The sequence below is a fragment of the Emydura macquarii genome, unplaced genomic scaffold (genome assembly GCF_026122565.2).
Source record: "Emydura macquarii macquarii isolate MOO-44397 ecotype Brisbane River unplaced genomic scaffold, CSIRO-AGI_Emac_v2 contig_2897, whole genome shotgun sequence".
Taxonomy (NCBI): domain Eukaryota; kingdom Metazoa; phylum Chordata; order Testudines; family Chelidae; genus Emydura; species Emydura macquarii.
The window spans coordinates 3827128-3841975 of record NW_027133034.1 but is presented as its reverse complement, the minus strand read 5'-3'; the positions used below and the strand labels follow the sequence as shown (position 1 = coordinate 3841975).

General features: G+C 41.5%; 1 protein-coding gene across 3 annotated transcripts; it reads left to right on the top strand.

Moving 5' to 3' along the window:
• The first annotated feature begins 1234 nt into the window (after positions 1-1234).
• On the top strand, positions 1235-14035 carry ZFAND5 (zinc finger AN1-type containing 5). 3 transcript variants are annotated; one of them, XM_067569133.1, is made up of 6 exons: positions 1235-1658; positions 5924-6081; positions 6529-6637; positions 7285-7385; positions 11941-12066; positions 12372-14035. In XM_067569133.1, the coding sequence occupies exons 2-6, from the start codon at positions 5931-5933 to the stop codon at positions 12518-12520; spliced, it is 636 nt and encodes a 211-aa protein (XP_067425234.1). In that variant the 5' UTR covers positions 1235-1658; positions 5924-5930; the 3' UTR covers positions 12521-14035. The 3 variants fall into 3 exon arrangements, with proteins under 3 accessions (XP_067425234.1, XP_067425233.1, XP_067425232.1); XM_067569132.1 differs by lacking the exon at positions 1235-1658 and adding an exon at positions 3396-3551; XM_067569131.1 differs by lacking the exon at positions 1235-1658 and having other exon boundaries at positions 5898-6081.
• The last annotated feature ends 813 nt before the right edge of the window (positions 14036-14848 follow it).

Here is a 14848-nt window from a genome sequence, read left to right as displayed (position 1 = left end):
CATGCAGATCTCAAGTTGGATACAAGCTAATTATTGCAGATCGAGGATCCAAATTTTTGTATCTGCACAGGGCTCCACTTATCTAGAGGGGGACTCAACCTGCCTGGCTGCAAACAGATGCGAGAGCCAGCAATACGTATAAGCAGGAAAAGCAATTGTTTAAGAGACCAACAGCTCAAGGGAACCCTGATTTATTACCATATATCTACTACTAATCTAAGGTGGAATTTTTAACAAGGGTATCAGTATGCAGTCTGCTGGGTTTGGTTTTTTCTTTGGTTTGTGGAAATAATGCAATAGGTATTTTTAGAGAGTAAGCAATGGGTAAAGAGTCACCACAAACATTCCTGCTCAGTGCCCCCCAATGGCCCAGTGCCGACTCAGGTGAGAGCTGCTCAAATGAAAGTCACAGTTGAAAATGTGAGGCCACTTAACTTCAGGAATCTGATGCAATGGTGCTCGCATCCATGTTACATTGGCTGCCTGCACTGCATAGAGAGGGGGACACTTTTGCAAGGAAGCCCCACAGAGTCCAATTTAGCTCTAGCTGCCTCCCAGGATCCTCTCTCTCCCATACCCGTCCCTCAGAACAAGCAATGTCCTTTACCCATGCAACGTGCACGCCTTGCCTCCGCCCCGCGTACTGTGCACCCCCATGGCTGTCTCTACCCCATGCAGTGCACACACCCCCTCCGCTGCCCCTGCCCTCTGTGCATTTCCCCCATGGCCGCCGCTGCCCCATGCACACCCCGCCCCCATTGCTGCCGCTGCCCCATGCACACGCTGCCCCCCGCCCCAACGTTGCCCATGTGTACACTTTGCCCCCCATGGCTACCTCTGCCCCATGCACTGTGCACACCGCCCCCCATGGCTGCCCGTACCCCATGCACACCCAGCCTCCTCACTGACTACCCCATGCATGCACTCTGCCACTGCTTCGCCCTCCTCATCCGCCACCCCTGCCCATTGCCAACATGCAGCACCACCTCAGACCCCACCCCCGGCCTCCGCCCATGTACGCCCCTCCCGTGACGGTAACTGTGAGGTGATTACGCCGCCCCTGTGCACACGGCCCCACTCCGCTCCCGACGGCTTCGGTGACGTCACGGGGAGCCCCGCCCCTTCCTGCCTCTGCTCGAATCCCCGGCCCCCACCCCCGCCTCCTCCCTGTCCTCGCTCGCTCGCGCGCCGCCCGCCAGTGTGAGTCCAGAGAGCGGCAGCGCGCGGTGGCGGCGGCTGGCTGGCTGCTGGCTCTGAGCGGCCACTTCGAGTCAAGAAGCCTCCTCCTCCTCCCCCCTCCCTCCCCGGAACAGCGCGCGGCGGCGGCGGAACCGACAGATCGACACCAGCGCCGGTTTCTGCGCGTGCGGCGGCGGTGCTCCCAGCCGGCCCCGGAGCCTCGCGGCAGCAGCAGCAATAGCGCGACCCGGCGCGCGCGGAGCAGCGAGAGCCGCCCCCCCTTCGCCCGGCGTGTCTCGCTCCGCGCTGCTGCAGAAACAAAGGAGAGGAGCGGCGGCGGCGCGAGCGTCTCACCGGGCTGGGACTCGCCCCGCTCGCGCCGGGACAGCCACTCCCCTCCCCCCCCACGCCTTTGTCTGGCCGCCCGCAGCAGGACCGACCACCCGCCCGGGGCCCTCGCCAGCAGTCGCTCCGCGCAGGTCAGTGTCGCCCCGCGGCCCTTTGTGTCTCCGCCGGCAGCCCTCCGTGGGCGGGGGTTGGAGTGAGTGGGGAGGGTCGAGCGGCCGGGCTGGGGCGAGGGAAGGGCTCGGACGGTGCCGCGGGCCAAGCGTGCGCACCCCTGCTCCGGGGAGAAGGGCCCGCAGCCCCTCAGCAAAGCGGCCCGGCCCGGCCCGGGCGGGGGCGGCGCGCGGGGCTCTTAGCGGTTGGATCCCGGCCGCGGGCTCTGGAGGAGCCCCGGGGTTCGCGGGCCGCGGCTGCCGGGAGGAACAAAGAGCGGCGCGGGCCCCTGCTGGGGAAGCGGCCGGGCGGGCGGCGGCGCTGAGCGAGCGGCTGGGCTGGGAGCGTGACTCAGGGATTTGAGAGGGGCCCGGGCCCAGGCCTAGGGCGGGCGATGGCCGGGCGAGAAACAAGGCATGTTGCGGCTCCGGCTTGGGTAGCGCTGGCCCCGCCAGTCCCGCCCCCTGGCGAGAGTCTCCCGCCGCGAGAGGCTGGCGGCGCCGTTTCCTTTTGTCTCTTTCGCTGGCTCGGCGTAATTTTGTCATTGTCCATTTCGATGCGTGGTCGCCATGTATCTAAGGAGGCCTCGGAGCGCCTCGGCTCCTCTTTCTCAAGCGCAAAATGTCCCCTGGGTCAACCCCGTGTCTGTGGCCTGCCTTTTGGAGTAGGATGTCAGGAGAAGTAAGGTCACCCAGCCCATTTTGCCCCATCATTGACGCAACTCTCATGGATTTAGTGTTGATTTAGGTGTAGTTCTGATTTTTCTCTTTTCTTTTCCCCCCGTGCTGTCAGTTTTAAAATGGGAATTTATCTGGTATGAATATTGCGGTTTGGTTCTCCATGCAAAAGTGCCTTATTAACCATAGTTCATAGTTGCTGTTTTATGGTATTTTTATTAAGCCCACTCCGAATTCATTGTTAATTTTGATTATTAAAAAGTGCTTTGGAGTCTAGCGGTAATTCACCCAAAAATATCTCCTATAAGGGCTTCATCTGCTTACAGATGGTGGTCACATATTTTCCTGCCCTTGTTTAACTTGTGTAACTAGGTGCTGTCCAGATTACTGTAATAGAATGCTAATGCAAATTGCAAAACATAGTTCCTTCTGTCATAGGAAACAGCAGGGTTGAACAAGGATATCCGTAACCTTTTAGTTAGTCTCTTTCTTCCATCTAAAAAGGAACAAATTGTGATATGTAGGCAAGCCACCCACCCAAAAATGCTGAGTACTGTATGTGTGCATGCAGAGGAAGCGTAACAGCAGTCATCTTTTGGGCCTCAGATCACACTCAGCTGTTTTGTCTTCATGCTGTGTGTTAGAAATGGTAATGGCTGTTTGAGATGACTAGCCCATGATGCTGCATTTTGTAGGTAGAATTTAAGAATCTGTTTCCTTCTCTTCAGAGAGGAATCTGTAGTCATGTTAATTAGATTTTATATTTCCCCATTACAGTGGGTATATGCTTTGCTGCTTCAATTCTGTGGATTGTGTAGGAGTTGGCAACCTTTTGAGATATAAATAGAAGCTGATTTCAGAGGCTGCTGTTGAGGAGGTTTTGCCTGAGCCTGTAGTTCAGCCTGTCACATTGCAGCCTTGTGACAGGCGGAAGCTAATGCATTCACCCATGTGACCTAAGCTTCTGAGAAATATTAAGGAAAGCAGGCACACATGTTACTATTATAAGCTGGTTTTCTAGGAGGAAAAGAACTGAATGTGTGAAGTAAAGTGGATGACTGCTAAACTATAAAGTCCCATCCTAGTTGGCGATTGCTGATGTGTGACAAGCAAAACTCTCCTGTTGTAAAGAGCTTGAAACAATGAGGTTTATGAAACCCACGGTCATTTGGGCTTTCTCAGCATGTTAATCCAAAGGTACAAAGAGCATGATTTAGTTTTTGATTGATAAATACTTATTAATGGATGCTGATGGTGGTATATTTGTTTTCATGCTGATGTGTGCTTTTAAAGGAAATGGTGAGTCAGGTGATACTTGGACCTGGTACAAGAAGAAATGGCACAATTTCTTCTTGTACCAGGTCCATTTCTCAACAGTCATTGGAGAATAACAACGTGACCTTTTAATTAGGGGCATGTATCCCTAGTAGGGAAAGAATCTGCTGACAGGAGCCATGAAGGTTCTTGTATTTACATTCTATCCAAACAACTATTAAAACCTAAAAGTTAGATTTAAATAGTAAGTGGTGAAACATGTTTATTTTGAAGAGAAGCAAGTTGGAGTACCGGAGACTCATTAATGGATATTGACATGTTTCTGCTCATTAAAGGGGTCACCACTCACTTAAAATTAGCACTTCGGTCCTCTAAACATCCAAACTGTGAAACCTACAGTTACCATAGATTAGAAGAAAATATTTTCTGTATTTTTAGTTTGTTCATCTAGCAGCATTTTGTATGGTCCACTGTTTTTTGCTATATAGCTGATCACTTCCATCTGAAAGGATCCTTAAAATAAAAATAGTGGTTACAAAACCACAATTTGATAGGAGATGCCTATGGCAGGTGTCAAAAAAGTCTTGTTGTAATCAAGGTACTGAACTAGAGATCTAGATCAAGAGATGTCACAAACTACCTAAGTGACCTTGGGCAAGTCACCTAATTTCTTTGTCTTAATTCCTGATCTGTAAAAAGTACATGTAATCGCTCCTTTCTGCCACCTTCTGCCTTGTCTAGTTTGTAAATTTTCTGGGTCAGGGATTGTTTCTATGTGTATTTACAGCACTTACTATAATGGGCCCTCAATCTCCTTTGGAGCCCCAAGTGCTATGATGATGCTATATGGTAGCTGAAACTACTCTGGAATATCACCCATGGAAGATGCAGACCTTTAATTTACAGATTGTATGTTTTGATCCATAGCAAGCACTTAAGTATCAACATCAGACTGCTTGCCATTGTATTGGGGTGCTGTGAACCTTACACTAGACTTTTCAAATATCTAAAACTTATTTTGGATGTTGTTAGTAGAAAGGAAGACACTAATTTGGAAAGGCTATTTTGTCAAAATATCTAGTCTCCAAGTGTTAAAAAGTTCATTGTGCCCCAAAAGACGTATTGTTTTAAAACTTTATTTTTCTAATCGCTGAGTTTTAATATTTTAATTTGCCCTGGATTTGTAGCAGATCACTTGATTATACTGTGCTCAAGTTAGAATAGTGCTTTTGGGAACCAAGGATTCATTGGTATATCAGGTTTTCTACTAAACTTGCATTGCAGAGATTAACCACTAGTGAAGGTGAGGTATTTACATTGCTAATTTTTTCTCTTCATGTTATGCAGAGGGTGAGGGGTTTTATTATCATCCAGTGCCAGACATGGATACCTTGCTATAAACTTCTTGAGCCAGAGTACTTGGCTAAGCTTTAGAAAATGAGTAGGCTGTGTAAATGGGTGTATTTTAGCAGTCAAAGGCATCACTTCTTGCAAGATTTCTGTTCAAACCTGTTGCAAATACTGCTCTTAAAGCACTGAAAAATGAATTAGTTTCAGAAATGCCAGCTGACCCTGTATACTGAAGGTTCTGCACACGTGTTGCTGCCATTTAACTTGCAGTGTCAGCTTTCATACACAACAAGACTAGTTACTGTGATTTGGAAATTCCTCCTATAGTTAGTTAAAGTGCATATAGAAATTGACCATTTGCTAGTACTTAGTAAACTTTCCTCACTCCGATTCATGGATCCTATTATCAAAATACAGTGTTTGTAATTCATGGAACTTCTGAGTATTGAAATGATTCACGGCCCACATGTCATACAAGCAGTTTATTTGCTGTTTAGTCCATTGAGAAGTAGATTACACCAGTCAATTCTGGGAATTAATATACACAGATTTGGTGTGGCTTATTCAGCGGATCTGACCTCTTCAGGGATAGAAAATAGCCAAAGTCAGTGACAGGTTACACAATGTTTTTTTGTTTTTGTTTTTTTAACTGCTTGATGATGAATGAAGAGAATCTATTCATAAGGGTGCATAATTACTTGTTTTCTTCTTTCAACATATGCGGTATCATTAAAATATTTTTCTACTAGGATTTTATAAAGGTATAAAAATACCAATACTTTCCACTACTGCAACTTTACATAACACAATTGTAGCCTTTGTTAAGAATGCTGACATAATTTATTTCTTGAAAAAGTAAAAATACTAATGACTGTCTTATTCCAACTATGATTGATTTTGGTGACATGCCAGTTTCTAATGCAGTTTTCTGATTTTATTTACAGTACAGAGATGGCTCAGGAGACAAACCAGACCCCAGGGCCCATGCTGTGTAGTACAGGATGTGGATTTTATGGGAATCCTAGGACAAATGGAATGTGTTCCGTCTGCTACAAAGAACATCTTCAGCGACAACAGAACAGTGGCAGAATCAGTCCAATGGGTAAAGCTTTATTAGGAAAAATCATATCTGAGATGGCTGGAATTGTAGGACAAATGTTGGAGATGGGGACATCTGAAATGGCTATAATGAAAATAAGCAATGAATTGGGGAGGGGGTGAAGAATGTTGAAGGAAACAATGCTTACATATTTGGCAAAGAATAAAAATACGTGTTAATTTGTACATTCAGGACAACACACTATACTTGCTGCCCCACTGCACCCTAGTTTATTTCACATCTCTGCTGAGCACTTGAGCCGAATATTTAGATGATCACTTCAGTTGTATTTTATTGGCATGCAGCTTTAAGACAAATGAAGCAATCTAATTGAATATCAAGTAATTGGGTGAGAACAGTTGAACGAATATTGTATAGAAAAGTACTTGAGTAGTTGACAGTAAGTAAATATGTAGACTATAAATTAACTTCCAAATTTCTGTTGCATAGGAACAGGCAGTGGTTCAAGCAGTCCTACCTCAGACTCTGCATCAGTACAGAGAGCAGATGCTAGTTTAAACTGTGAAGGTGCTGCCGGCAGCACATCTGACAAATTAAGGTAAGTTGTAGGTTACTGTTTTGAGGCTAAACTGAGTTAAAGCCATAAAACAAATAGAGGATTTATACCCAAAACAATCATGGCCTAGGCATACTGATATCAACTTATTACAGTTAGTTTCTGGAGGAATAAATAGCTGACATACTGTGCCTGGTGGAGAACTATAATTGACACATGGTTTTGTGAATTTGATTGAAGACACAGTGGTAGCATTTGAGAATTCTGATGTAAGTGGTATACAATGTTTGGCCTTGGACTGCTGGATATTACAAGAACACTTTCTTGATTCTTAGCTGAATGGCAGTTTGCTACATAGCTCCCTCAATTTTCCAAAGTAGTGTTTCTCAATCTTTTTGATACTGGAGACCGGCTTGCTGCATTCTGAGATGTCAGGGAGAGCTTAAGGACCAGCACAGGTCCCATGGACAAGTCATTGAGAAACACTGAGTGAGTGAGTGAAGTAATTATTAAAAAAGCATCTTTCATTACTTTCTTTAAATATGGTAGAAATTACGTTTATAATATATCATTAATGGTGAAACAAATAGTCTAAACTATTGAGAATATTTAAGTAGAGTTTGGACAACAGATGCCTTTAGTGTAAACGTAAAACTAACATGAATTACTTTTCTCATTGTACGTAATAGAAATGTGCCTGTTGCCGCCTTGCCCGTAACACAGCAAATGACAGAAATGAGCATTTCAAGAGAGGAAAAAGTAACACCGAAAACAGAGACGACAGAGCCAGGTGTGCCTTCAAATTAATTTTGAATACCATTAGTGACTTTTAACAGAAGTTGACCGTTTATATTTTATCTTCTCTTCAGTAGGTCTTTCCCTTACATCATAACACTGTCATGAAAAAAATGTTAAAAACTCAAGATGGTTGTTCTCAATACTTAAGTGTACATTTGTAGTGCAGATAAAAATAGCTGGGGCTAAGCTTGACCATTGGACAGGCACCCAATTCCCATTGAAGAATTTGACAAGAGGGCAAGTTTTGGCACTTAAATGTTCAGTTTAAATTTTGAAACACGTAAACATACAATTCTAAAAGGAAAATCGTGTGTAAGGGAAAAGCAGGGTGCTAAAATTAAAGGATCGAAACTTCTGTTGAAAATCTAGGAGTGGCTTTACTTTGTCTCAAATTTCTTTTGGCTTGTGGAAATCAATATGGCTTCTTATATTCAGCCATAGTGGAGAAGGAGATGTTTTCTAAAGTGCAGCTTTATGGAGGATAAATAATTACTTGAACTTGTTGGCTAAAATTTTTTTTAAATATATTTATTTTATAACTCTTACCCAGGGCTGTGCTTTTACTCTAATGCTTGTGACAGACAAATCTGTTGAAGGACAGACTGATCAAGTACTTGTTGATATAATTGATCCATTGTTCTTGAGTTGGAGTGAACTTAATAGTTTGGGCCATGTTATGTTTATAATCCAAGTGGTTACTTTAGAAGTTGTACTTTTTTGCAGATACCTTATGATATTTCTAAACTAAAGAAAAATTAAAGCATTACTTTTTTTTGTGAAAAGCAGGCCTAAACCAACAACTACCAAGTCCTTGAGTCAATATTTTGTTAAACTGCAACCTGTAAACTTGATTGATGTAGACATTATTCTACAGTTACCAACCCCAATGTGATCTCTTTTCCTTTCACGCCAAATGGGAGTCTCCTTTAAAATACATAATTTATTATAGTGTTATAAAATTGGTGTTTATGCTAAATGCTGCCATAGTTTTATAAGAAACTTTTCTGGGGTATTTACACAAAATTATCCTTTTTCAAAACTGGAAAAATCTGAAGGTGAGGAGTTGCAGGAAGATTACATTAACTAACCATTTATTTCTGTCTAGCCCCCGCCCCCCGTTTAAGCTGCTCTAACATCTTGCATTAAATTGTTTTGTATTCATACTTAGTCTCTGGCTATTTGGGATGTAAAAGACATGTATCGATAAGATGATTCTGTGACATGGATTGATAAATACAAGTGTATTTATTGCACTGATCCTTTATGGGATATATACAGAGTTTAAGGAGACTTTTTTTAATAAACTATGCAAGTTTCAAATTATCAGTGTAACTCAGTTTTCTGCCTTTTTAACAATACATCTTGAAAACATACCTGAGTGCCAGTGAGGAAGGAAACAGTACATGTAAAATATGGTGGTAATGACAGTGTGACAAGTGAGTCGCATTAATTTTTTTTGAACTGTTAAGAATTTTCAGTTACCAAACTGCAGAAGTCCATCTTTGAAACTAGTAACTTGTAAGCCTCTGATCTCCTTGATGATCAACAGAGACAACTAACTGACACCAAAAATTATGCTATGCAAAACAGGACTCTAGTCTTTCTATGCTAACAGAAGCTGCTTGGAGAAAGTTCCTCATAAAAAATATTTTGTTAAAAATGTTATCAATTTACAAGGCAAATAGCAAATGCATCTGTGGAACTCAAACGAAGGGTTCTATTGAAGTTTAACTGAATTAAAAAGCCTATAACTACCAGGAAAACCTTAGTGTTTTTTTTCTTCTTTGAAATCTTTACAGTGGCACTCTTCCAGCATATGTGGATCTTTAGGAAAGCTGCTGTCTGTTTGTGTTTTTCACCAGTCCATCCTCCATAAGCTCCACACATGGCCATTCCATGGGTATCTTAAAGCCACTTTTGCCAGACCAAAGAATCTAGCCTCTAATTTTTTTGCTTATCAAGTCCTTATAGTATGCCTACTGTAGTATCTTAGCACCTTTCAAAATGGAATAACTAATGTGCAGACTATTCACGTCTTTCTTTTCTTCCTCCATCCAGCAGTAACGTCTCGGATTTGTTAGAATTTTTACTCTGCCCTCAAAACAGGAGGGGGGGGGAAAGGTCATGGGGGAAATAGTGTGTTATGAGAAAACTGTAACAAAGAGATTAGACTAGTCTGGGCAAGATTTAGGTTCATTGTCATCCACCACTCTTTAAAAGAACATCAGTACGCAGGCTGGCTGAAAAGGCTCTGGCTGCTCCTCTTACTAATCTTGCCCTGTCTGAGTCTGTATAGTCTAGCAGTATGACAGTTGTTTGCGGAGATCATGATCACAAAGGAAAAAGGTGTCCTCTGAACAAATTGTCACAGCCCATTTAACATCTTGAGGATAAATACTCGGACTTGATCCATTCATTTAGTGGATAGTCATTAGAGACCTGAGCACCAGTGATATGTGTCCTTCAACTTTTGCCAGCATGTGGATTTGTGGGTGTGTGCCCAAATACAACAGTCTGGTGGTCCCAGGTGCATGGAATCCTTTGGCTTGGGTCAGACTTGTAACTGACAGGATGCAATATTCTGGCCAGCTATAGGTAGAAGGGTGCTTTTCTTGTTCCTGTTGGAATTTAGCTGTCTAGTATGAGAGTCCAAAACCACATACCATTTTGGTTACAGTAGGAAAGATACTTTTTGTTGGAAACAACTTGTTGATCTTCTCATTATTTCCCTCTACCCACTGTCACTTCAGTTTTCCCAAGATTGAACTTCAGTCAGCTGCTCCTCCAGAGATAAATATTACCCAGGTACTGGGATAAATAATGTGGGTATTACTAGCATATGAGGTAAAGACATTTTGAGTATCTCTGTGTATTGTAGGCACTTCAGACTATGGCACCTGGCAATCTTGTAGATTGCTAGAAGCTTGTAGATGTCAGAGTTGGGGAGAGAATGGTAATGCTCCATAAACAGTCTATCAGGAAAGTGTTGGCAAATAGGGTTTACCTACATCTACATGTCCCAGTTTTTCAAGTAACCGAAACTTTATTTTATCTGTTATTTTCAGCTGTTTTATTTTGTCATTAATCTAGATTATAAACTGTTAGAGCAGGGTCTGAACGTGCTGTATATGCTTAGGATGTTATTTTCAGATGTCTATGCTTTAAAAAAAGGCAAAATGTACCTCATTCAGAACTACTCGGTGTGAGGGGGGATGTCAAAAAGACGTGTTTTAGTAATAAGTGCAAAAAAAATCATCCCTGTTTTTCATTTTAAAGTAACAGTCTTGCCCTTTGTAAAACTACATTGCACTTGTGGACATACAATCCAAAAAAAGCTTGTTGCATGAAATTAGACTCCGTAGGGACCCTAAAGCTTCATGGGAAAAGCAACTGAAAATTGGCTTTAGAGTGAGTCACTTTAGCTTTGTTACCTTCACTTCCATACTAAATTTATTGTAGAACAAGAATGTCTGGGTTCAGCACAAATGTGGACTGTTCTTTTCTAAATTATTGGAGGAGTACTTGTATGGGAAAGTGGGGAGCATTCTCATAGGAAAAGTAACTGTTCTCTGACTAAGGATGTTTCATACAGTTCTGTGCTATGAGCTCTAATGGTGATTCAGAAATTCAGCTGATATTGCAGTTTTAGGCCTGGCTTACACTAGAAAATTAGATTGGCATAACTGTGTCTCATAGTTAAACTGACCTAAATCCCTGTGTAGACAATGCTAAATTGACAGAATTCTTCTGTCGGTTTCGCTATCACCTCTTGGGGAGGCAGATTACCAACAGGAGAATCTTTCATTGATATAGGTAGTGCCTACGCTGAAATGCTACAGCAGTTGTAGCACTTCCGTGGAGACAAGACCTAAGTCTTACCTGGCTACTGTTAGATTGGAAAACCCATATTAATCTCACATTTATTACAAACAGTATGCTTTAATCTGGATTGTGTTAATTGTGCAATAAGTATTGTATAGTTCAATGCTTTCAAGGCTTTGAATTTTTTATTTAAAAAAATTAAGTAAACTCATGTACAGTTGATTAAAAAAAAAAAGACTGGATGATCAAAATGCTTTACTTATTAAACACTGGGGGAGAATTATACACTTGACTCACCATGTGACTTGAAATTTAAACTTTCCTGTGTACATTGATGTTCAAAGTTGCTTACATGGCCCTTACAGTGTATTTGACACTTCCCATTCATAGACTTCAGTCCTTTATGTAGGTGAGTAAGCGTTATTTAAATTTCTCTTTTTTGTATCTGTAAATGGTGAAGTGGCTTGAATCCATACACCTGACTGTCACTAAGTGCAAGGCTGCAATAGACACAGCTGCAGCTTTATAGCTGTAGACATCAGTATTAATATAAAATAACCTTACTCATGACATTGTATATGCTATGAATGTTGTGTAGGTTCTGGAAAAAGAATGCAGTGTCTTGTTGTACCTACATTCTTCAACAAATGTTGATTACTGAATTATTTTAAATTAATTTGGAGTTCTCATTTCAGTTTGCTTTATTTTGTATTCCTTTTCCATAGTTGTTACTCAACCAAGTCCATCAGTTTCTCAACCCAGTACTTCTCAAAATGAAGAGAGAGCTCCTGAATTGCCCAAACCAAAGAAGAACAGATGCTTCATGTGCAGAAAGAAGGTTGGCCTTACAGGTATATGATAGGACTTTGTCAGTACTTAACAGCTTTTGTTAACTAGTGTTTGCCTTGACTAGTTCTCAGGGTTAAACTTTGTATTTTGTGAAACTCATTTGGGGTAGGAAGCGTTCCAAAATTCATTGGGATGAAATCCTGTGAAATAGCGGATATGTTTCTGAAATACATGAAATCTTTGTTCTTCCTATATTGTTGTTAACAGAACAGTTGCAAATATTCGGTTCCTTGTCTGTAGTGACCAAGCCTTAAAATTTCAGCTTAACTAGAGCTGAAAGTCACACTGCTTCCTTTTGTTTGTACAGGGTTTGACTGCCGATGTGGAAACTTGTTTTGTGGACTTCACCGTTATTCTGACAAGCACAACTGCCCATATGATTACAAAGCAGAAGCTGCAGCTAAAATCAGGAAAGAAAATCCAGTTGTTGTGGCTGAAAAAATCCAGAGAATATAAACTAATCCACTTGCGAAAAGACTGACTTTGTTTTTATTTTAATATATCCTAGGAAAACATTAAAGGGCAGATGCATGGCCATTTTCTTTTGATGTTCTCCAGAGTTTTACTTCAGTCTTGTCTGTCTTATTGATATTTCAGGATGTTTGGGTGTTTGTTACAGGCAGAATTGGATAGATACAGCCCTTTGAAAATGTATATGCCCTCCCCAGAATAAAATTGGATGACTTAAGACCTGCACAGAATGATAGAAGTGCACAGAGGACAAATTGTCTAGTTCACATGTGCCAAACAAATGTGTAAAATCTGCATGTCTGCAGCAGATCTGCCTTTTGAGAATGTAATTGAGGTATATCATCTTTGGTTAGTGTTATGTGCCTGTTGGAGGGGAAAAAAGGATACACCAGAAAAAAGTTGGCAGTCTACTTCTACCATAGTTAAATCTTATATCTTTAATTTCCACAATTCATTGTTTTGAAGCAGAATGTAGCTTACATAGAGGATCCACCTTTCAGCGAGGAGTGTTGGTGCCATATTTAACCTATAAAGTTGTTTAATAAATGCAGTGGGAAAAGTGAGAAATTCTGAGACTTAAAGGGTGAACAGCGCTGGAAATGACTACATTAAATAGTTCAAATTCATCAGAGCAGGTTCCCAAAGGAAATGTCCCTTTAGAAACTTTATGAACTGGCCTGCAACAGGAGGTTTGTCTGCTTTACTCTTGCATAGCTAAAAATGTTGTGTAGCACAATGCTGTAATATTTTTCTTTACAAATGAAAAAAGCTACTTGTTTCTAGATTTACCACAGCAATTCTATCAAGTAACAATATGTTTGAATCTAAGTTGCAAAGATATTTGAGCAGTTTAATTTTTCATGCATCTTAAGTTGGGTTCAAGAGAATAAGAGCTTTTTTTTTAAATTTAATAGTTTTAAAAATGTAGTAAGATGGCACCATTCTGCATGGAAAACTGTACCCAACATGGCTGCTGTAGACTTAAGTGGTACCTGATACCACTCTGAGGGCTGCTTTATCATTTTTAATTGTATTTGGGTGTAGGACTGTAGTGTTCTTGGGTGTATTGCATGGGCTGCATTATCTACAGCATTGTACAATAACTCTAGAAAAGGCAGTATACTTCACTGATGCTTGTCTGGTAATATCACTTCTGTGTTATAATGGAAGTTTTTTTTGTGATGTATGAAACTTGTGTTTTTTATATAAACCAGTACAGTTTAGACTAGTGTTGTGGTAATGCCTGTTCTCATCTGTAAATAGTTAACTATGTACACAAGGCGCTACTTCTGATTTTTATTGCAGTGTTCAGTCTTAGTTTTTACTTCACTATTAAAAGCATCAGGATTTTGCTTTAAACCTTGTCCTTCAGTTCTGAGTTATTAGATATGCAAATGTGTACAGATAGTTCATATTTATGTATTGCACATAATCATGCTACCCAGCATCTCTGCTATATTGTATTATGTAAATAATAAAATCATGTACAGAGGGAAATAATTCCTTTTGTTATAGTTCATTGGGTTTTCAGTTACTGGGTATCCTGAGGCTTAGTCTTGTGGATAGGAAAGCGCTGAAACTAGTTTCTACTTCTAGATATATGTGGACATTGTTTTCTATGTGCCTTAAGTCTGCATATTTCTAACCTGTTGTTTGGCTTTCATTTACCAATTTAAGATGGCTTCTTTGGGTGAGAAAAGCATGGCTGGCAGATGGAATACAAACTAACTTTCTTGATGGCCAGATAATTTCAGCAAATAACAGCAACATCATGTCTGCAGGGAAGAAGGAAAGCATTAGCTGTGAACTTGAAGGCTTTTTTCTTGCTGCTTTGCCTACAAATCTGTTTCCAGTGGATCTCTGGGAACACATAACTAGTATACTGACAGCACCATTTTATCCAAACCTCTGAATGCAGGAGCATTTGCACTGGGCCTCTGGGAACTATACCTAAATGTGGATTTCAAATACGGGGCTGTGAGAGTTGCCCTTCCCAACTACGCAAAGGAGCAACAGGTTGGTGTGCATGGCACATGGTAACTTGTTGGAAAGAGGCAGACTTCACCAATGGATAATACATGGGAATTTCTTGTAATGGAAACAGAGATAGAAGTTGTCGTCCATCTGGTCTACTGACTGCATGTGCTTGCTTATTTCCACAGCACATTCTTGTGACATGGGAAAGGGGCTTGCTCAGGAGCTTCACATGCCAAGCTGAGGATAATCTATATTGGTATAAGCCAAAAGGAACCACACTAAAGCAGTGAAAAGTACCATTTCTCCAGCCCTGGAATTTGAAGTAGAAAGCACAAG